This window comes from Fundulus heteroclitus, chromosome 2 (genome assembly GCF_011125445.2).
Source record: "Fundulus heteroclitus isolate FHET01 chromosome 2, MU-UCD_Fhet_4.1, whole genome shotgun sequence".
NCBI lineage: Eukaryota > Metazoa > Chordata > Actinopteri > Cyprinodontiformes > Fundulidae > Fundulus > Fundulus heteroclitus.
This window is the reverse complement of record NC_046362.1, coordinates 28,205,267-28,227,870: the sequence shown is the minus strand read 5'-3', so window position 1 is coordinate 28,227,870 and position 22,604 is coordinate 28,205,267. Positions and strand designations below refer to the sequence as shown.

General features: G+C 38.8%; 1 protein-coding gene across 3 annotated transcripts in view; it reads right to left on the bottom strand.

Moving 5' to 3' along the window:
- The window catches only part of srgap1a (SLIT-ROBO Rho GTPase activating protein 1a), a 124,352-nt gene that overhangs the window by 48,716 nt on the left and 53,032 nt on the right, over positions 1 to 22,604 (bottom strand). For all 3 annotated transcript variants that reach the window (XM_021315442.2, XM_012860317.3, XM_012860324.3), the window contains exons 4-5: positions 12,388 to 12,450; positions 1,525 to 1,677 (exon numbers count right to left, since the gene is read on the bottom strand). In XM_021315442.2, coding sequence (XP_021171117.2) covers positions 1,525 to 1,677; positions 12,388 to 12,450 — 216 coding nt within the window. The remainder of the gene's footprint in view (positions 1 to 1,524; positions 1,678 to 12,387; positions 12,451 to 22,604) is intronic.

Below are 22,604 nucleotides of genomic sequence, written 5' to 3'. Positions count from 1 at the left end.
GAAAATATGAGTTGGATTGTGGTATAAATAGGCAGAAAGAAGCAAAAAAAACGAAACTTCTGCTCTTTGATTCAGCCTCAGTCGTCTTCCTCCAACGCCAGACGAACATGAGGCTGTTAGTCACAACGCCCTGACTGACCGGCGGGCTTTGACTCATCATCACTCGTATTTCAGCACATCCAAATGCGCTCCTGGAAAGCTTCTGCTGAAACCATCGGTCTTTAATCATCTCCGCAGACATTTAACAAACTGCAGGACCGTCCCGCCGATGCCTCTGCTTGTTTGGGCGTGAAAATGCTCTCTGCGTGTTTTTCTTTAGGCAGGTCAGGGAGATTTGGGAGAAGGCATCTCCAAAAGCACATAAGCGTTAAGTCGTTACAAGACATTCTGTTTTCTTTCACGGTACTTACAAGATCTTGCAGAAACACTCATACAATATGTGCCTGTGCAAATTCTCAGTTATCCGGGTCATCAAACAGGCTTAAGTCAGAGGCAACTGGACTTTGGTTCAGTTCTGTCTGAAGACGTTTGGACACCTATCAAGGAGTCTTTGTCAATTCTGGTGGCTTGCACTTGAGCGTTTTTACTCATACATTACGTATAAGACTTGTAAGCATTTTGTGGTTTTATAGCCAAAAACTTTGTTTTATTGGGACCTTACGTCATAATCCACAACTTAATTGGGAAGAGGAAGGAACGTGAGACATGGATTTCAAACAATGAGCTTTTATATAAAACATTATGTGCGGTGGAAAACCAACTCAGCACATTGCCCTCGACACATCATTCCCACCATTAAACAAGGCGGTGGCAGCATCATGCTCTGGAGATGCTTTTCTTCAGCAGGGATACCAAAGTCAGGGTTGATGGGATAGATGGATGGAGCTAAATAAAGGTCAATCCTAGAATAAGCTTTGCTTCAGCCTATTCCTTTTTTCTGGTAAACTGTGGGTTTGTTTGTTTATCATAGTTTTTTTTTACTGTTTCCTGTGTTTAATGTTGGATAATTTACTAAAAAATAAAGTGAAAGTGAAAGTAAAGTGAAAGAAGACAACATGAAAGAGGCTGCAAAACTTAAAATAAAATAGTTTCCATGAAAGCTTATGTTACAATGAGCCATGCAACAAGGTCCAAACTTTTTAAAATTGATAAACGGTGGTAAGTCTTTGAAATTCATCTTTACAGATGTTCTCTCCAATCTGACCGAGGTTTAAGTTAATTTTAGTCTTTATACGAGCACAGCACGTAGAAGCATTCACAGAAAGACTTATAGGGCAAACCTTTTTAAATTGTATTTTGAACACTAAGTCGAACTTTACTTTCACTACCCAATTTATGAGTTACTTAGAGTTAGCCTTTCGATTACAATACCAATAAAATACGTAGTGGTTGTAACCTGACAAAATGTAAAAGGTTCAAAGATACTGTCAATATACCCAAAGGAAAAGTGAAAGGTAAAACATTTTTTTGTTTTCATTAAAGATGCTAATCAAAACAATTTATTCTATTTAAGCTTGATCTTACCTTCTCTTTTATTTTCTCGATCTTCTTCTCCATCCGTATGCTGAAGACAGGGTCTCCCCTCCCAATCTGCTTTTCTTCCTGCTTCTCAGCGTCCTTCAGCTTGCTCTCGGCGTTGATGCTCTCCGAGTGGTACATGTGGTAGGTCTTCATTACCTGATGATGCACAAAACAAAAATTGGCATAAGATGCAAGAAAAATAATCCTCATATAACATTCTTATAACTGTACTATTTTAAGGAAAGGCAAAGAAAAGCATAACACCTTGGGATTGGCTTCAGATACTACATTTTAAGAGTCAAGCCAGTTTGTGTGGCACTCGAGGCAATAAAACGTTCATATATCTGTGACCGAGCTTTTATAACACAACTAAAGGCTTCTGCAGACCAAACTGCACATTCATCACATGTCAAATAATTTTATCTCATATCCGTTTCGCTTATAACCCCTCACCAGGATGGATTTTCTCCAGCCTCCTCATCACAGAGACTCAAGAATCCCCAAACAACCACAAATTAAACCAGCTGAATCTAATGTTCTGCCTTCATATCATTCTATATCATGCAAAATTAACTTCTTTGAGCTTTTAGCTATGTTATGTCATGACCAAAGGTTTTTTTTGCTTGATTCATGCATGTCTGAGCGTGAATTGTGTTCTATGAGCAGCAGCCCCTCCCTGTCCAGGAAAACGAGCGGCAATGTCAGGTCAACGTAGAACGTTGATTAGCTGCCCCCTCCAGGATGTGCGTACCTTGACGGCGCCACCCCTGCCCAATAAACAACATGCCCAACGAGTGGTGATGTGAGGCAGTGATGCTCAAAGTTGAGACAAAGTGGCTCTTTTATCACCTAATCTGCACAGTGACAGCAACTGCTATTTTTTAAGCTATAGCTATATGGCAAAAATGTGTTTTAAGCTGTGAGAGGTCTCAGACTCTGTTCAGCCTTACTAAAGAAGAGCCAAATCACCAGAAGTGGTTGGATTTTATTTTCGGTAGCACGCTAGCTTGTGTTTTTCTGACCATTACATCACCGATGACTGCTTGGTGAATGTCGGCCTGTACCAAAGTGTATTGTCCAGGAGATTAATTCTTAAAAGTGTCGTGATTCCTACAATAAAACACCCCTATGAAGATGGCAGAGGTGTAAGAAAATCAAGCCGCTTGTTAAATTGTAGCAGTAGCATCGAGTTAGGGTTGCATGTTACAGCAGCTCTGGGGCGACCCCACACAGGGAGAGGCACCATCGCAGTGAACACAAGCATCTTTCTTCCAGGTTTGGAAAGGTTAGCGCCAGAAAACAACTAATACTTCATAACAAATGAATACCCCGTATTGCCAAAGGCAATATCTCATCATATATATGCCTATAGTTGACTTTGGAAAGCTTCAAAAGGGATCATATAAAGCAGGGAAGTCAAACTCATTCCTATATTGGGTCACTTTGGCATAATGAAGTTATTAAAAGGGCCGGTTGCACGTGTATAGATGATACTTTTGATTTCATTTCACTTGACAAAGAAGTATAAAAAATGCGAAGTAACATAAAAGTAGCACCCTTAGGCCCAGTTTATACAGTTTGTCTGCAAAAACAGTTGAGTTACACTTTAAACTCTCATAATTCTCCATTACTTCTTTTCTTTTTGGACATTTCTTGGTTGTTTTAATGTGTTGTGGGAAAACTGACATCTAGTGGCAGGATACTGTTACTACACAGTTAAAAAAAATCAACATTTGCTACAGGATGCATAGTTTTAGCCACTTTATACAATTAAAAAGGATATATGCCTCTACTTTATGACATGATCTGCCTTTTTTGGCTCTTGAGGGCCGGATAAATTGCCTTGACGGGCCGTATTCGGCCCACAGTTTGGGCCTTGAGTTTGACGCGTGATATAGAGCCTTTAGTGTATAAAAGAATAATCGGCAAGGGTTTCACCGTGGGCTTTAAAATGTAAGATGGAAACTGACTGTAATTTTAAGTCAACACAGACTCAGTATCTCCTTGAGGTACATTTACTCAGATTTCATTTAGTCATACGCATGTACAGATACAGAGTGACTTAGGGGTTAGTGACTATTTGCTGAAGCCATTATGTGGAACGTTACGGCTGCTGTATCTGTAACATATGCTTCTTGGATTTATTTTTTCACTATGATTTTGAGACTGTGAGCTCATATCCGTCGCTTTGTGCCAGTTCACTGGTGCTTCTGTACTTTGGAAATGCTTCTGAGCTACTTCCTAAAATCTGAATCATCACCACAAGCAGGAGTTTATGTGTTAGTCATACTGCATCCACAGATCAATTATGAGATGACTCATTTGTAAGTAGAAGATAACCATGAAACAAAACCAGAGCTAAACAGAGCTAAAGTTGCTCAACAGAGCTAAAGTAATATAACTGTTTCTTTAAAGAAGGGGATACAATTTTCAGAGCTTTATGGAGGGTTATGAAGAATCCGTGGGAGCTAGGAGTGTAACGATACATCCTTCTCACGAAATAAGACAATATACACTATTGGATCATCATAACAACAATTGTTTTATTAAAGATTTTATTTTTTTATTTTTTTTTATTCACACGTGACAAAATTGTTTTCAAGGATCTGCAATCAGTGTTCAATAGTTCAGCCCAGATTTGACATATCCATACACGAAGTTCCTATGTTTTTGTAATTCTGAGAAGGCTCAGTTTCTGTTGAGTGTAGGATAATCAAGCTCCTGGCAGACAGGTTAAAAAAGACGATGTAAACTGGTAGCTGATGGTTGGCTGGCAGCTGTATTTTCGATGCCCTGTGTGTCACTCCATCAAGCATTTACTCAAACTGTACCCTAAATTCGGCCAAAAATTTAATTTAAAATGGTTGGGCCATGGAGGCTTCTTCTTCTTTTTGTAACAAGTGGTAGCGCAATGAGCAACGCAAGAAGAAGACCGTGTTGATGCAGCGCAGCAAAAGCAGGAAGTATCTCCTTTTAACTTCTATATAAAAGTATGTATACCATAGATACAATGGGCTTTAAAGCTAAAATCACTCTCCTAATCACTTTGCCCGGGTGAAATCGCATGCTGACAGCAATTTAGCGCTTCGTGAGAATGACTTCACTTTTACAAGAAATATAGGTTTCACTATTGCGAGATCTCGTCACAACCCTAGTGATTGTGAAAGAAATATTCCGGGACAGTTGAAATGCTCTCACAGATCTATAAAAGAAAAAAATTAAAACAAATGTTTTAAGAAAACAGAAGTATAGAAATAGAAAAAAAGAAAAGAGAAGAACAGCAGCTAGATTAAAGGACACAACATAAAAAAGAGGAAAAAAGGAAATTGGTGGAAATAAGAAAAAAGGGAATCAGATAATTAGCTACTTCAGTCGCATTTTATAATCTTTTCATGCATTCAGTGTTATTTTTTCTTTATTTAAATAAATTTCTAATGTAATCGGGAGGTTGGGATCTTACACAGGAAGCTAATCAGATCACTGCCCTGTGATCTTCTTAAAGAAACTGAATGAGTAATGCAAGAAATGTTAAAGAATTAAAAATAAAACAAGTGGACTTCTATTCTGAAGTCCACTTGCTTTATTTTTCATTTTTTAACCTTTTTTGGATTGACCATGACCTGGATGACTGAGAATTTTCACTAACAAACTGAATGAGATTTGAAAATTTTATGAAATTCTATAAAATCCAACTGTTTTCAAATGCTTGCCGGCTAATGCTCCTTTCTGTATTTTTGTCTCATTGTTGCTGGTTCTGTAACTTGTAGAGGGCCCTCTGTATGAGGGGTGAACATGTGGAAGTCCTTACCTTCATAAGTAAATCTGAAGACGGACTTGCGTTGTTTTAGTTTAAAGCTAGTAACCGGGGTTTTCTGTGAAATCAGTTAAACTCATTTTACATAAAGTAATGGTAAATGGATTGAACTTATATAGAGCTTTTCAAGTCATACTGACCACTGAAAGCGCTTTACATTATAGCCACATTCACCCAATCGCACTCACTAACGCACATATATTCATACCAATACAGTGATCAGTAGGAAACTCGGGGTTAAGCACCTTGGCCAGGAGCACTACCATAAGTGACAGGGGGAAGCTGGAATCAAACCCACAACCTTACGGTTACAAGACGACTACTCTACCCACTGAGCCTCAGTTGAAAAAATAAATGTTGTCACAATCAGAACATGTCATGCTTAGCTGCTCCATTTCTTTCGCTATTTAGCTGTAAATTTTAATCTTTTGATTTAAATTCTGCCCGCTCAAAAAAAATTAAAGCTTTCAGGTTTTTTTTGTTCTGTTTTGTTTTTAATGAAAGTCATTTATTCAGAGGTGTTCCTTTGTCTGTACAGTTTCCGCAAAACCCCTCAATTATATGTGAGAAGATTGCATGTTTAAAAAAAATAATAAAACAATAACATCAATACACATGCAAGCAGTGTTTAAAGAGATCCAGGATAAAGTGGAACTGAAATCAATTTTTTTTTTCGGAATCTACATTGAAATCTGTCTAAATCTGTCTCATCATGTTAACTAGCAAAAGCTTGAATATTGTGCCTCTTGTGATGTCAGCAATCTAAATGTACACCCAGCAAAATAATTTTTTCTCTTTATCTTTTTACAACCCAGGCGGAGCTGGTTTTAATGCTAAATATGCTCTACAGAGGGATCATATTTATCCTATTTTAGCTTCCCTTCATTAGCTTCCCATTAAATCATGAATAGAATTTAAAATTCTCCTTCTCACGGATAAAGCTCTTAACAATCAAGCTCCATCATATATCAGAGCTCTGATTACCCCGTAGGTTCCTAACAGAGCACTTTGCTCTCAGACTGCAGGTCTGCTGGTGGTTCCTAGAGTGTCCTAGTTCCTAGAAAAGTAGAATGGGAGGCAGATCCTTTAGCTATCAGGCTCCTCTCCTGTGGAACCACCTCCCAGTTTTGGTCCATGAGGCAGACACCCCGTCTACTTTTAAGACCAATCTTAAAACGTTCCTTTTTGACAAAGCTTATAACTAGAGTGGCTTATGTTACCCTGAGCTACCTCTATAGTTATGCTGCTATAGGCTTAGGCTGCTGGAGGACATCAGGGTCTGCTGAGTTCTCCTACTGTTCTCCGATTTCCATTGTTTGTTGTTATTTCAACTTCTAAGTTTTTGTTCTCTGTCATTTTTCTCTTCATAGTAGGTACACCCGGTCTGGTGTTCTGTTAGCTGTGACATCATCCAGGGGGGACACATCATCCGCTATTACCATATAACATGGAAAGGATTCCTGGATTCTGTGCTTCTGTGTCTCTGCTCTGTCTTCTCTAACCCCCAGTTGGTCGAGGCTTGATGCAATCTACTGGATATCCTTAAATAGGAAACTTTTTTGACCAATCTGTCTGGAGGATTTGATTGAATTTGACTTTGGAAAGAGCCTTGAGATAACGTGTTGTGAATTAGAGCTACATATATAAATTTTAATTGAATTGTACAATGGCTTGGCATGAAGTTGATTTGCCATTTAGCACAAGCAACACTATCAATGGGCTACTAACAGCCCTGTGTCCTTTTACAAACTTACCATTCAGAAATTGCTTTGCTTGTTGTGCAGGAGACTCCACTTCTGCTTCCACGTCTGACTCAGGGTCAGACACAACAGATGCAAATTGGGATATCAGTCCCCATTTGCATCTATTTGCAGCCATCTTCTCATGTATAAAGTTTGAGTGTAAACACTGAGTTGGGCAGTGGGGGGATGCAGCTACATTATATTTGCATAAAAGTGACAGAGCCCTAAAAACAGCTCATTCTGAACGGCGCTCAAAATAGACAGAACTGATGAGGTGAAATCTCATTATTTCACAATGATTTCGTGCAAAAAAAAATATGAAAATATTTTGTATGGTGTATAGATCTATTCTAACTTCTTTAAAAAAGGAAGCATAATAGGTCCCCTACTAAGTTGTCATGAATGTTTTTAATCTTTCCTTCATTATTTAAAGCTAGTTGGTAATCCTGTTAAGAAGCACTTTTTGTCATACTGGGTAAAATGGTCCTTCCATCCTGAAAGCAGTTAATACATTATGTATTCACAAAAAGGAGGTTAAAGAATTATTCTCTGTCGGAGCTGCAGGCCTATAAACCAATCTCTCCCGTTCGGTCTGAAGAGTAGGGATTGTCAGAGTTTTGGTCCTGCTCTCACTCTCCTCTGTCCCTCAAATTCTAGGGTATCGCCTTATCTATTGGTTGTCCCACGTGCCAATCATTCTGACGTGATCAGATAACACCAGTGTCCGTGCTCGTTCCTTACTAGTTTACGCTTGCTGGCTCCACATGCGCACTTGTAGTGTTTATGTATCCGGATAGCTTAGAGGCTAGGTTAGTGGTTAGCTTAGCGGTTAGCCATTCATTGTAGCTCCGCTGCTCTCACCGTAGACTTTAAACATGGCTGAGAGTCACAAGAAGCGAACCGCATTCATGTTTATGAGAAGAAGAGGAAGGACTCAGTAGAAAGAAATAAGACCGCAGTGGATTTGGAGATTTTTTTTCACGCAATCTCCCTGAAGAGCGGGGTAAGACGGTCTTGCACATGCGAAGTTATTCAAAATGGGACTTGGGGAAATTGTCTGGAAAAATCGTCGACCCTAGCTTTAATGGTGTTATGTTTTAGTAATAATGACTGACTCAGTTGTGGAATTTTAAAAATTCTATGCTTTTATTTTGTTTTGCGTTTAAATGTTTTTAATATCCTTCATGCTTTCAGCTAAAAGCTCAACTCAACGTCGACATAACAAATTAGATTAGAAATTTATTGTATTTGTGCCAACACTAATTATTTCCTATTCCTCTCACCCATCCATCATTCTGGACACCTTGATCCTGTCTCAAACCATCAGAGGCAAGGAGCTAGGTACAAAACAACTTGGAAATCACAAGTCCAACACAGACATATAGAAGGAAATCAATTATTTCTGCAAATAGTCATACGTTGGAGCAATTTCTAAACTCCAGTTAACTCAACAGAACGTACAAATTCCAAAAACAAAGGCAATGCTGATTTGTTTTGGGTAAAAATAGGTCTTTCTAGTCAGGTGTCACTGTTGATAAGGAATAGATTCATACATTCAAAGGTAAAATCCAAAAATACACAGTGTTTTCACCTGAAATGAACATTCTACAATGAATTGTAACTTCACAACCCGTCTCTGAGGCAAGCTTGTCTGCTCAAAACCTCAACTTCAGTCCGGAGACTCTCTCATCTCAGAATATAAACATCTTACACCCAAACTGGGCTATTTTTGGACGTGTGGAACAACACAGATAACCCCGATTTGTTTGGAGTTCCTCTTTTATGGTTGGGGTTTGGCCTAACTAGATTCAGTTTGGGGACGGATGACTGACCTCGGGCCCTGCACTCTTCACTTACTGGTCTGGAGTGTGCCACGGCTGTGTTTACTCTGCAGCTGTTTTTGGAGGGACATATTTAGAGCAGACCAGACCTGTTATTTCATTCTCAGAGGCCAACACAGGGACTGTCACTGTCTGATGCAATAGCTACAGTGTGTGTGTGTGTGTGTGTGTGTGTGTGTGTGTGTGTGTGTGTTCCCACTGGGAACTAAATCAGGTCAAATCAGCTGTGCGGACAGTGGCAAGAGCGACACTCTGAGTTCAGAGTAGCAGCGTTATGGACTGGGAGTTCAACCACACTGGTCATCCGAAGCGGAAAACTGGCGACATAAAAACAAGCTTCAAAGATGTTCATTCAATCACTTGGAGAGGCACGACAACTGCGTTGACTTGAGTTTAATTAGTGCACATGCATTGTTACCATGACGATCAATAGGGAGAATATTGATTGGGAGTTAGAAACAGAGTGATTAACTAACAACATAATACATCTCTAATTAGCAGCTTTTCTAATACTGATATCCCAAAATACTTTATTTTGACACTATTGGAAGTATTAACAAGGGCTTAAAGCCCTAAATGATGCTACTAAATGAAAGCACTGGTCATCTAGTTATAAATAGGATGATTGTTCTGTACAACTTTCCTCTGACATTGACCCGGATGCTAAGCTTGACATCCCTGCGAGCGCCAGCGATTAATTCAATATTTATCTGAGCTCTAACTCTCATTTATCCACAAACATATTTTAGCTTTAGGTAGCTGAGTTAGCATTAGGCAAACAATATAAAAGGCCAATGCAACACACTTTTCAAAATGAATGTAATTTTAATGCATTTACCTTGTAATCCAATTTATTATACATATGCAATTACATAATTTTCTGTCTATATACCATATTTTTCGGACCATAAGGTGCACCGGAATATAAGGGGCATTAAATATTCTTCCCCAATGTGTAATATCACTCCGCCCCTTCATGTACACAGCTCGCTCCTGAAAGCGAGAGCTATCCATCTCTTTTGGGAGGACAGAGTAGTTGGACTACACCACCCCGTTTCTAACATAAGGCCAAAATAAACGTAACTTTTATTTTGAATTAACTTACTTGGTTTATTGTTGCTAACACGTACTCCGGACGCGGGCTGCCTTACATGAATGCACTTCTAGTTTAGACATTACAGTCAGGCAGTCTTGTAGACAGCTCAGGGGTCCGATCAGGACACAGTGTACCGTAATGCTCAGAATATCCATTGAGCAAAGCGGCTTCGTTGCTAACCAAAGTACTTACACATTTTACCAGATTTTTAAGCACACTGTACCACATAAAATCAGTCAGTACGCACAACAGTAATTATATATAAGGCGCACCGGATTATAAGGTGCACCATCAATATTTGAATAAGTTTAAGGATTTTAAGTGTGCCATACAGTCCGAAAAATACGGTAAAGCTTTTGGCACATTAGTAAAATGTGAAATAATGTAAGCATGTTCCACACTTGTTGATAACCCTAATACAGATGTGTAAAAAGTCTGCAACATTATATTTAATTACATCAACATAATCTTAAACTGAAAAGCATAGAAACCTAATTCCCAGCACCCTACCTAGTGACAGCAATGTCACTTCTGTATTCTTTATGTATGCTCTGTGTCTTTAAGTCGCGCAACGTTTCGAGAAGGTTTTATTTAAGAATAAATGACTTCCTGTTTCCTGTAAAAATATGACACACAAAAGTCCATTACTTAGCAGTTTTTCAAAGTGGGAGAAAACAAGGGAACCTGCCACTGAAGCAAGTAGACCGTCACAGCTGCTCACATAAATGTGCCCGTAGCTAACCTCTGAGTAGTAATTAAAAAAAGTTTAAAACAATTGGAACTTTGATAAACAAAGCTTGATAAGGACTCAAGTTTATATTTTCACCATGCAAGAGAGGACGATGGTAAACAAGCCAAAAAACAATCTACAGGGCAAACTTGATGGAGAAATGCCACAAAGAACATATAACTGAAATAAAAGAGGGATTTACTTAAATTATTTCACAAATCTTAACCAAGACTGGTCAATATTTATGGCAGATTATCCAAATAAATGTGAAACAATTTCAAACATGTAGCTTATAAGCGTTTCAACACATTCAATGACTGATGAATAGTCTTCAAACTCTAACATGTTCAAGTTGAACTTGTCGATTTAGACACACGGATTGACTTTGTAAAAATCCAATTTCTAGTGACATTCGAGGTTAATATGAACACCTACTTACTTACACTTCAAATAAGATGCATTATCAAATGACCCCCCTCCCCTCCCCCCTCCAAGTCCAGGTATGACTTTGTGAAAAGTGACAACTTATAATTGTAGATAACTTTCATAATAGGAAATCTGTTGTCATTTTTAAATAACCACTATTATATTTCTATTTCAGGCTTTAATATAAATTAAAATAAAATGTTTGAACAAAAATGTGGAAAGCCAAAGTTATTAAGAGCCGTTGTGGAAGGTCCAAAGAGCCACTTGTGGCTCAGGAGCCGCATGTTGCAGACTGCTGATCTAAATGCTCCTAATCTTTGTAACAAAAAATGACATAAAATAAAACTAAATCAGACACCTCTGAACCTTGTGACAACAGTTGTCTTTTCCAGCATCAGGGGACTCTCCAAGCTTCACAACACCCCGGGTCTCCATATACCCCCGATCCCAATCTGGACTAACATCCGGGGTAAATTCCTCAAAGACCCTAATCCACGGAAGCCCCACCCCACAATCCACGGGTCTTATCTCCTGCAAGCATCACATCTGACCACAGGCACCACATTTCCACAACGCAATGGATCCAATTTCCTCTGGTCGCACACTGGGGAACCAACATGTATTAGGCTGGCTGGGTTCAGCCTTATGAGTGATTCCTGTTTATGAGGATTTCTTACGTAAACTATTGAGACAAGCACTCCCAACGATAAAGCTTTCTTCAATGCAATGTCTTGTCACTTTTTCCCCCCGCTACTGAATAAAGCAAACAGGGCCAAAACGAAGCAACACAAAAGGAAATCTATACAGCGAGTTGCTACATGGCCCAAAACATCCCTCTGTGGGTTTAGATGAGTTTTCCTCTTATGAGATGGAGCAAATAGCTGATGAGGGCCATTAAAAACAAAACATGGGGTCTAATGAGTCAAGCAAGCACAAACTGGATACTGTCGGAGGGTTTAATAGCTAGTTCACTGCTTAATGGTTTCAATCTAGAAAAGAAGCACAGATTCTACAGTAATTTGTGTGTTGGATTGCGTATGGTGCTGAAAACAAAATATCTATTTAGATCTGTTGCATATCAATGTTACAGATGGCACACAGAAACACACGATGAGGAACTGTTTTGGTTAGAGGTAGTTCAATGCTTTTAAGCAGCTTTAACCACATTCAAGATTAGATGCATTAGTAGGGGGAAAAAGCAAGTCATTACTACTTACTGTGTATAGCTCATTTAGGACTTTCATTAAATCTTCCTGGAGCTGGAAAGCAATTTCCTTGCTCTGCAAAAATAGAAAAAAAAAACAAACAAAGAAAGAAAAAAACAGTTAAACAATGCACATTTTTTCGAATCAGGTGAAGAAATACAAAATTACTCCCCCCCCCCCAAAAAAAACAACAACAGATCAATGGTGTCCATTTCTCTGTTTGTTACCATAAACCGCATTTTTATTGGACAATGAACATACGTTTTTAATCCAATTACCTTATAGTACTGTAAAAAAGTCTTCACTTTTATTATTTATTTTAGTTCTATTGAAATCTTATAGATAACCAAAAACTTTCAAATGAAACAAAGATGATTTGACTTAATACGTATATTAGTGGAGCATAGGAACAAAATGCTGCTTCTCCGTGTTTGGTTCTGGTTCTAGGTATGCAGAGTAGGCTGGAGCCAGACGACGTTAGTGGTCCGAAGGGTTGATACGCTGATAACAAGTCTGTGATGTATTTAGGTGCTAAGCCATTCAGAGATTTATAGACTTACAGAAGTGTTTTAAAGTCTATTCTCTGAGATACAGGGAGCCAGTGTAAGGACTTTAGAACTGGGGTTATGTGCTCTACTTTCTTAGTCTTAGTGAGGACGCGGGCAGCAGCGTTCTGGATCAGCTGCAGCTGTCTGATCCACTTTTTAGGCAGACCTGTGAAGACATTGTTGCAGTAATCAATTCTACTACATATAAACACATGGATTAGTTTTTCCAGATCCTGCTGAGACATCAGTCCTTTAATCCTAGAAATGTTCCTCATGTGATAGAAAGCCGACCTTGTAATTGTCTTTAGATGCTTTTGGAGGTTCAGGTCTGAGTCCATCACTACACCCAGATTTCGGGCCTGATCATTGGTTCCTAGCTGAAGCAGCTGAAGCTGTGTGCTAACTTTTGATCTCTCCTCTATTGGTCCAAAGATTATTACTTTTTATTATTTATTATTACTAAGAAGATTTTGGCATATCCATGCATTGATTTCTTCGAGGCATTATATTTTAATCACGTAAAAGCACTTTGTATTGTCTCTATACTGAAATGTGCTATACAAATAAATTTGCCTTGCCTTGCCTTAAATCAGAACAAGATACATCACCATGAGTTTGTCTTTTTTGTTCAGGATTTTCTGTGGGAAAGTGATATCAGCGTCTGGCTCACTTTTCCACCCAGCAGCAGCTTGAGTTTCACTCCCCACATGCTCAACACATTATTTGGCCGCCACGACTAAGACTTCTTCCCAATATGTTAACTCAATCAGCGGTGCCACAGGCCTCACTCAGTAACACAATCACACACATGCCCACATTAATGCATCTAGCAGTTTTAGAAAACGGGTTTAACAGTGCTGGTGCGATGGACTTAGAGGGGCCTTTTCTATTAATCTAATTGTGGCACTTTCATATTTCCTTGGCACCGACTCACACGGTGTATCACATGTTTATGAGGTTATGAGTCATGACAATGAATGTTTGATTGCTCCACTGCAGTTGATACCGCAGGCTGGATGTTACCTGGATGATGTTACAGCCTTGGCCGGCACGTCAACTCTCTTTCTAACCCTGTTATCCTCAGACAAATCTCATTCTGGGAGCCTCCTGGAGCAAAAGGCTCTGTGAAGAGTTTTCTGGAGGGTAACGCGAATCCTAAAGGAGAATGATTTTACTTGAAAACATGGAATGTACCGGCTAAAAACCCATGGATATTCATCGGCTTTGAAGAAGGATGCAAAGCAATTGCACTTCTCTTCATTTTGTCCCATTGTAACCATAAGCATTTATGTTTTTGTTGGGATTTCGTGTGATAGACCTAGACAAAGCAGTCTGTAACTGGCAAATCAAACATAATTTATGGTTTTATTTTATTTGTTACAAACACAATCTTTAAAATACTGCATATATTTTTTTATTTAGCTCACCATTCACAACTACAGATGCACATATTTTTAGGTATGATTTTGAAAGCCGTGTACATTTGGAGACATTTGCCAAAAAGCTCATGCTAGGTCAGACTGGACGGAGACAATGTTATTCAAGTCTTCAGATTCTCGGCTGACCTGCACTTTGAGCAGAATGTTCTGTATTTCACTTCATCCATCGTACCAGCAACTCTGACCACCTTCATTAGCTGTGGTAGTTTTCTGCCAGACATAACTTATAATACGTGGGCTGAAAAAAACAACTTCTCATGACCTTCTTTCAACAATGGCTCTCTTCTTGTCACTCTTCTCTAAAAGGTCAGATTATCGAAGTGATCAACTATTAGTTATCCCCGCAACAGAGGATTCCACCTGAGCTGTGGATCTCTGCAGCTCTTCCAAAGTTATCACGGGACATTTGGCTGCTTCTCTGACTTAGGCTGTCTTTGCTATGCCCATCAGTTTAGGTGGACAGCTACAGTATGTCTTGACAAGTTTGTAGTTATATATACTCTTATACCCTATATATATATGTTATATACTCTTTACATTCTTGTACGACAGATTAAAAACTGAGATAATCTAGAGTTTGGGATTTTGTTTTAGAACCTAAGTCTTCAATGTATGCTTTGTTCCATTCACTTCGAGATGTTTGTTCACCAATGTTCCTTAAATTAGGGAGGCCTTCACAAACCGCTGGACTTATACTGAGATTGAATTATACACAGGTTTTATTTACTCTATTTACTGATTAGAACGTTTCTAAAGGCACTTGGTTGCGCTTGATTTTATTTGGGATATTTGGAGTAACGGGGATAAATGTAAATGCATATGACTCTTGTCCGGTATGCATTACCAAAAAAAAAAAACAACGTTTAAAGACATATATAATTTTCCTTCTACTTCACAATTATGTGTTGGTCTAATAAATAAAATCCCAATAACTTATAAGTTAAGTTGGTGGAAGTAATGTGACAAAGTGCGAAAAAGCTCAAAAGATATCAATGTGTTTGTAAGCCCCTATAAGATAAACAATGATTGGTTGACAGCTGGTTAAACCTAAATGATTAAGTGCAAATTTAAAAGTAGATATTTTCAGGATCTAAAGCCACATTTTTACTCTGAAGCAAATCAGCGGTGGTATTTGTCATTTGTCAATTTGATGCAATTAGCCTCATTTTCTCTACATTTTACACTCCACCAACCCTTTTGTTTTTGTTTTTGCTTGTACGTTTCTCATTACTGTCCTTATCTCAAATGCTTTAATGATGTGCCTTTTTAAATTATTACACAAACAAGGCTGTTTTAGTTGTTGTCCCACAAATCAGAGGTCCAGCAGGATTCTCAAACATGATTCCAAAAATAAATATCAAACTGATTTTACAGCTCCTGGGGAAATTCTCTTCTCTACCAAGAGTAAGAAGCTGACGAGGAGGAAAGGACAGACGTTGCATGTCCTTCACCGGTAAAGCTGCATGAGCATGTGGACAGACAGCAAAGAGGATTACGCTCTCGTGTCTGAACTTAGAGAGTCTTGCTTAGAGACCAGGCTAATCGGCAACACCTACCCTAATCGCCACCTTGTGAGCGAAAATACTCGCTTTATAGCTTTTACTTAATCAGGGGAGAAACTTAGGGAGCACAAAATTCAGTGCTCAACATCGCCAAGATCACCTTGGGGATGTTTAAAGACAAGAGTTTATTCCGCTTTAACTTTTTCCATTTTGGTCTCATCAAAATAAAATAAAATTTAAACTTTAAACAGAACCTTGACAGAACAACTTAAAGTGACACAGAATTGTGAAGTGAAAGGCCACAGTGGGTTTTTTATAAATAAAAATCTTATAAGTTTGGCATGCATAAGTATTCAGCTCCACTAAACAAGGCTTTGTACAACTATGTTTCATTGAATTTACAGCTCTAAGACTTTTGTGGTATGTCTCTCCAAGCTTGCACTGAAGATATTTCCTTTGCAAAATATCTCAAGCTCAGCCAGTTTGGATGGAGACCCCTTGTGAACGTATTATTCAAGCCTGAACACATATGTTCAGTGCAATTTGGGTTTTCACTTTGACTGTGCCATTGTGGGACATTAATATACTTTGTTCTAAACCATTCCATTTTGGCTGTTTGTTTAGGTCCCTCGCCCAAATGTTTTGCAGTCTCTGACTTGTTTTATTCCAGGATTGTCCTGTATTTGGCACTCTCCTTCTTCCCAATCAACCCTGACCAGGCTTCCTGTCGCTAAAGAGCTTTCCCACAGCATGGTCCTGCCACCACAACGCGTCACCATGGGGCTGGAGTGTACAAGATGATGTCCAGGTAGTTTCCCTTCACACAAAACATTTTGCATGTGGGCAAGAAGTTTACATTTGGTCTCGTTTGTCCACATGTTCGCTGAGTCCTCTACACAACAAACTGCAAATGGGACTTCCCTTTGCTTTTTTCTTGCCGCTCACCCATAAAAGGACAGCAATATAGTTGTACTGTCAACAGATTCTTCCACCTTTATTAACAACGTGACTCCTGATAGCAAATGACTGCACAACGTTTTATCTAGGGGTATCAGGTTAAAGATGCTGATTATATATACACATGCCACAAAAACGTACTCTTTCCCTATTAGTGATTACTGCGGTAGTGTTTTTCATGATATCCCAATGACATTCTTTGCAGTGAAACGTGAAAAAGGTTCAAGGGGTGTGAATATGTTTGCAGGGCACTGTAATTAACCTATTTATTACGTTCATCAGAGCCAAGTAAAGTTGCTTATAAAGAGGTATTTCTTTCGACAAAGAGGCCATAGACACGGAATGACTCTTGTGGGAAAAGTCTTAAGCAGCTGTAAGTTGAGAAGACAAAACCTTTGACTATCTGTCAGATCAAACACACATCAGTTCTTCCCCGTTTGGAAAGCTGGGATGCGATCCAGAGCTTAATGAAAAGCTTTCTCAGGGATCTCACGAGCTGTGAGAGCGTGTCTGCGTGAGTGAGAGAAGTAAAGACAGACGTGGCAGTAAAGGAGCAATGCATCCAAGACAACTTTACTAACCTTTTTACTAGAAGAACCAAAGCTTTGAACCCTGAAATGTTCTCCTTTTTCATACCGTTGCTAAATGAATCAAATCACAAGCAGTGACAGTTGCGTACCAAACGCTCTGTTGCACGACCAATGTTGATCTAATTTCCTCAACTTATCCCCTTTCATTTGAAAATAAGCTCGGCTGGGGGGGTTTCCAACAAAGCCGAAGTCATTACAACGAATGGGTTTCCTCTTTTGAGTTCATTCCATCCAACCACATCAGAAAGATAAGACGAGAAAACAGGGAAGCCTTTAGGGAGTGGTGGGTTTCATAAAGCCGCTGACATAAATCATAGTTTATAGGCAGCAGTCGCTAAGGGCCTCTTCGTGTGGCGCTGTTCTGCCACTGTTCCGCAGACCTTTACTACAGTTAACATGTATCAATTTTATTCAAATGCCCAAAGGAGAGTGTAAATTAAACAAAAACTAGTGCTGCACAATATTTGGAATCGCAATAGCTGTCTTTGACAAAAATCCCAATCACAACAGTCTGCCTGGATGCAATATTTGGTAAAATATTAGATTTCAGGTGCAATGAATCACACTCCGTGTGTTGATTTGACGAGTTCGGTGGACTCTTAAGTGGCCTTAATATCCACACATAATACATCTTTTTATTGGCTGAGATGCTAAAGCTCATGGAGGATGCTCTACGCAGAAAAGAAAGAGTCAGAAAGTTGTGAGTTAATCATGATCAATATCATTATTTTAGCCAATAATATGGTGGTTAGATGTTTTACTGTTAATGTACTGCCATAAAAAAATCCCATATATTGCTTTGCCTAGTGGGTTTGGCATGGTCAAGATAGAAACTGGAGACAGGTTAAACAAGTGATTAAGCTGCTGTCTGCTATTTGTCATAAGAATAAAGTTTGTTTACATTCATTTATGTTGGATTTAAGCAAGGACTGGTCACAAATACCAAGGTATACCTAGCTTTTTGAGAAGTTACCTTTTTAAAAAGTGTAAAAAGCTGTCCATCATACCCTTCCTGTAGTTGAAAGATGTTAATTGAGATACAAGAGAAAGTGTCGAATGGTCCAGAATTTTGTCTTCTACATTTTAATGCACACTGTGGGTTAAGCTGGCTAAATAGAAGTGGTCACAGTTCTCGCAAATACCAGCTTATTGTAGCCTCAACATTAGTGTACATTCACTAAAGTGCTACTAAACTTAAGAGGTGTTTTAGAGTTCTGTAGCTCTCATAATCAATGCCATGTTATTTTTGAAGCATTAGGGACAACTGTTGCTTAATATTTTAAACAAAATTGGGAAATAGAAAGAAATCAGCCATGATATCAGGAAGGGAACCGTGGACCTCCACAGGTCTGGTTGGTTACAACTTCCAGGTGCCTCAGGGTGCGTTCACTTGTTCAAGCAATTACGCGCAAGAATGAACACAATTGGGCATGTCCAGTTATCCATTCAACAAAGAGACGGAGTCCAGAGAGGAACATGTTTTAGTATGAAAAGTATCAACCCCAGAAAAAAAAAGCAAAAGACCTGACAGAGATGCTGGCTGATGCTGGTAAGAAAGTGTCATTGTGTGCAGGGAAATGGGTCCTGTACCGCCATGGGCTCAGAGGGCACTCAGAGAGAAAGAACCCATTACTTCAAAGCAAACACAAAAAACACATTACAGTTTTCAAAAGCACTCAGCGAACAAAGAGCTGATTTTTTTTTTTTTTTTTTTTTTTTTTTTATGATCTGGTGAAAGAAAAACTGAGTGGTTTGTCCATAATGACCATCGTGAAGACAGACCTTATAATTACTCCATCCTGACCGTAAAGTTCAGGGGAGGCAGAATCTTACTGTGGGAATGAAGAAGGGACGGGTGGAACGTCACAAAACAAACGGCATCATAATGAAGGAACGTTGCATCAAAATACTGAAGCAACTTCTCAAGACAATCAAGTAATTAAAAGTTGGGCTCCTGCGGGTCTTCCAAATGAACAATTAGAAAGCACGTTGCCAAATTTGTTACAAAAAAGTGGCTTAAGGCCAACGTGTAGCGGCCTTCACAGCCCTGATCTCAGTCTCAGAAGTATGTGGGCAAAGCTGAAAAGGTGTGAGCAAGGCGGCCAACAAACCTGACTCCATTACGCCATTTCTGTCCGCAGAAATGGTCCAAAATTCCAGCATACTACTGGAAGAAGCTTGAGAAAGGATACCCAAAATAAGGCTATGGTACCAAATACTAACAAAATGTATGTAAACCTTAGAAATTATAATTTATAAATGTAAAATAATGATCTCTTTCATATTCTGGTATATAGCAAATGGAAATTATTTTGGTTACCCTACCGGATCTAAAACAGGTAACGTTTAGTCCGATTCAATGTCGGACAGTGATAATGAAAAGGTTGTGTTTCTTTCTATGCAACGCGTGTAGATTTTGGGTTTCAAATGTATATCTTTAGTAATAAATTATGTCAGAAACTCATAGTAGTTTTATGGGTGTCCTGAAAAATTCCAGTTGGGATGAAATATCTGTCGCCATCAAGAAAAATGAATAGAAGAGCCTGAAGCTTTGACGTGGGACTCCATGTTGGCAAAAGTCTGATCTTAAATCCCCAGGCCGATATTGGGGACACAAACATATTTGCTCTAAAAAAGACCAAGTATTATGCATTTCTCAGATCATGGGGTGAAATTTATGTTGCACATCATATATCTGAAAGGGGCTAAAACTTGACACACAGTATCAGAACCCTACAGTTTGGGCAGATGCTACTTTTAATACTTTGCCCAATGAAAAGTTCCAAACTGCCCTGACTTTAGCAATACCACCTTGTTGTTTTTTTCCCCACAGAATGTGACTTCCATAAATAAAACAGAGGAGAATAAAACAAAGAGCCAGTTGTATGAATAATGGAAAGTGAATGCATGTGATAAAACCTTTCCAAGCATGAAAACCAAAAGACAGGAACACTTTTCACTGCTTGACTTGCATAGCTATAAAAAGAAAATGGGGAGTGTCTAAATGGATATATGGTGATACTTGTTTTTTTTTTTTTTTTTTTTCAATGCCAGACTGAATAACGCAGTGGTCAAGGAAAGGCTGTTGACGAAGTCCCCAGGACCACTCTGTCTTTGTTTAGTTGCTCTCTGTGGATGCTCTGCTCAGCGTGAACCCTGAACATGCAAGGAAATAAAAAGCCCGGGTCTTTGATGTGCTGGAAGGATGACAGCCGTACAGCTGTCTCCTAGACTCTGCGAGGGAGCTCACGTAACACGGGGAACTTCTCTGTTGTTTGTGCCTCATTATTGGAGCTCCGCTGAGATCAAACGCTCAGGGAGGCTTTAATTAGAGGACGAGCTGTGACCTCCCACCAGGCAGCTGTTTGTCTGAACATTGTCACCTGGATCCACAAAGAAATTGCAGAACTTTAAAAAACAAAACCAAACAAAACAAAAAAAACAAACAGGAGAAACATTCCATGGTGAGGTTTGATACTCCAGATTCCACGGCGTTAGAAACGCAGGTACTCACAAGACAAGTGTGCCGCTAGGGTACATTCGAGTCATTCAGGAGTTAAAGTGTGCTCAGGGTTGCGAAGTCATCTAATTTAGGATTGAAATGAGTTTAATCATTCGGATTAAAGAAAACCACAAGACTGAAACGTAAGCAAGCCAAGGGTTTCTGGCAGGCATTTAGGCTAAAGCACAGTTAGAACCAAAGCTTTGAAGGTAAAAATTTCAAAATACTTTCTTTTTCTAACTAAAGAGGGGAAAATGTAAAGGTTTCTGGGGATTTAAAGCAAGAAAAAAAACACTGAAGCAAATATATATATATATATATATATATATATATATATATATATATATATATATATATATATATATATATATATATATATATATATATATAAAACTGCAAGTTAAACGCATACAAAGGCATTTCACTTAGGGGAGGCCACTTTGTAATTTAGCTCTGTGGTAAGTTCATGGGACTCCTGCAGCAGGGAGCTCATAATCTGTGAGGGAGTTGTCATCTTTGTGGTGTTAAAAAAAAAAAAAAAAAAGGCGGCGGGTTGGTTTTGGCCAGAAAGCCATGAAAGAGTGAACGTGCACTGATTTGAAGCTGTGGTGACCAAAGTTCAACGCCATTACTCTAATCCAGAAATCTTAGACCACAGTGGCTCAACGGAGCATCATGCCATCAGAGGCAAAGCTGGATATAACTTCCTGTGTATCATCCTGCTAACTAGACCCGCCTGCCAAATTATTGGGTTAATTGATAATTAGAGGCTGCTTTCACAAAATGCTGACCTGACCTCTGCGAAAAAATCTGGATTGTGTTTGGGTGAGTTCTGATGATGCTTTGATGATTCAAAGAGGAAAAAAAAGTGCCTTCAGGTTTAGGGTAAATATAAGCACTTTAAAACTACTTTGGATTTTTTTGTTTTTTTCTGTGAGAACAGATGAAAAAACATTGGCCGTATAAAAAGCAAGCTGCAGTCACATGCTAGCTAGAAGAGGAAATTCCATTAACTAATGAAACTGAATTTGTGTTGAATACAATACACATGACAGGAGAGAAATGAGCAGTGTTATTTATAAAAGAGGCGCCCCTAAATGAATAAGGTTCAGGTTTCTCATGACAGTCTCTGCAAATTTGTTGCAGTCAGATAATCTATCTTGATTTTGACTGTCAATTACAGGGACATATTTATCTTACTTTAGGCTTAGGAAATGTTTTACTGAGACACAGACGTAAAATATTAGATTGATTATGAGCAAATTCTAGAGGGGGGGAGGAAAAGGCGACCTTTTAAAACGAGGAAGTGATCTAACAGATGATCCTTCCCATTAATATAGCAGGAAAAAAAATGTAGACAGTAAATCTAAATCACAAAATAAAAAGTTCTTTCACATCTGTTCTCTCACAAAATGTGTCTTACTTTTGATTTTAGGTTTATTTTGGGTCCTCTTAAGCCTAATTACATGCGTTTTCAAAGGTGAGCAGCACCAGACAGATTGTATGCATGTTTTTTTAAACTTTTGGCTTCCATGTGACTACATGCTTCTCTCTAATTGGTTACATTTTATTTAGTTTTTGATTGATTGTTGTGTATTTCTTCATCCAATCAGATTAATTTATGATGCCTGTCAAAGTCACATCCTTGGCAGCTCGGATGAGTGATCAATAATGTTGCTCACGCATGATGC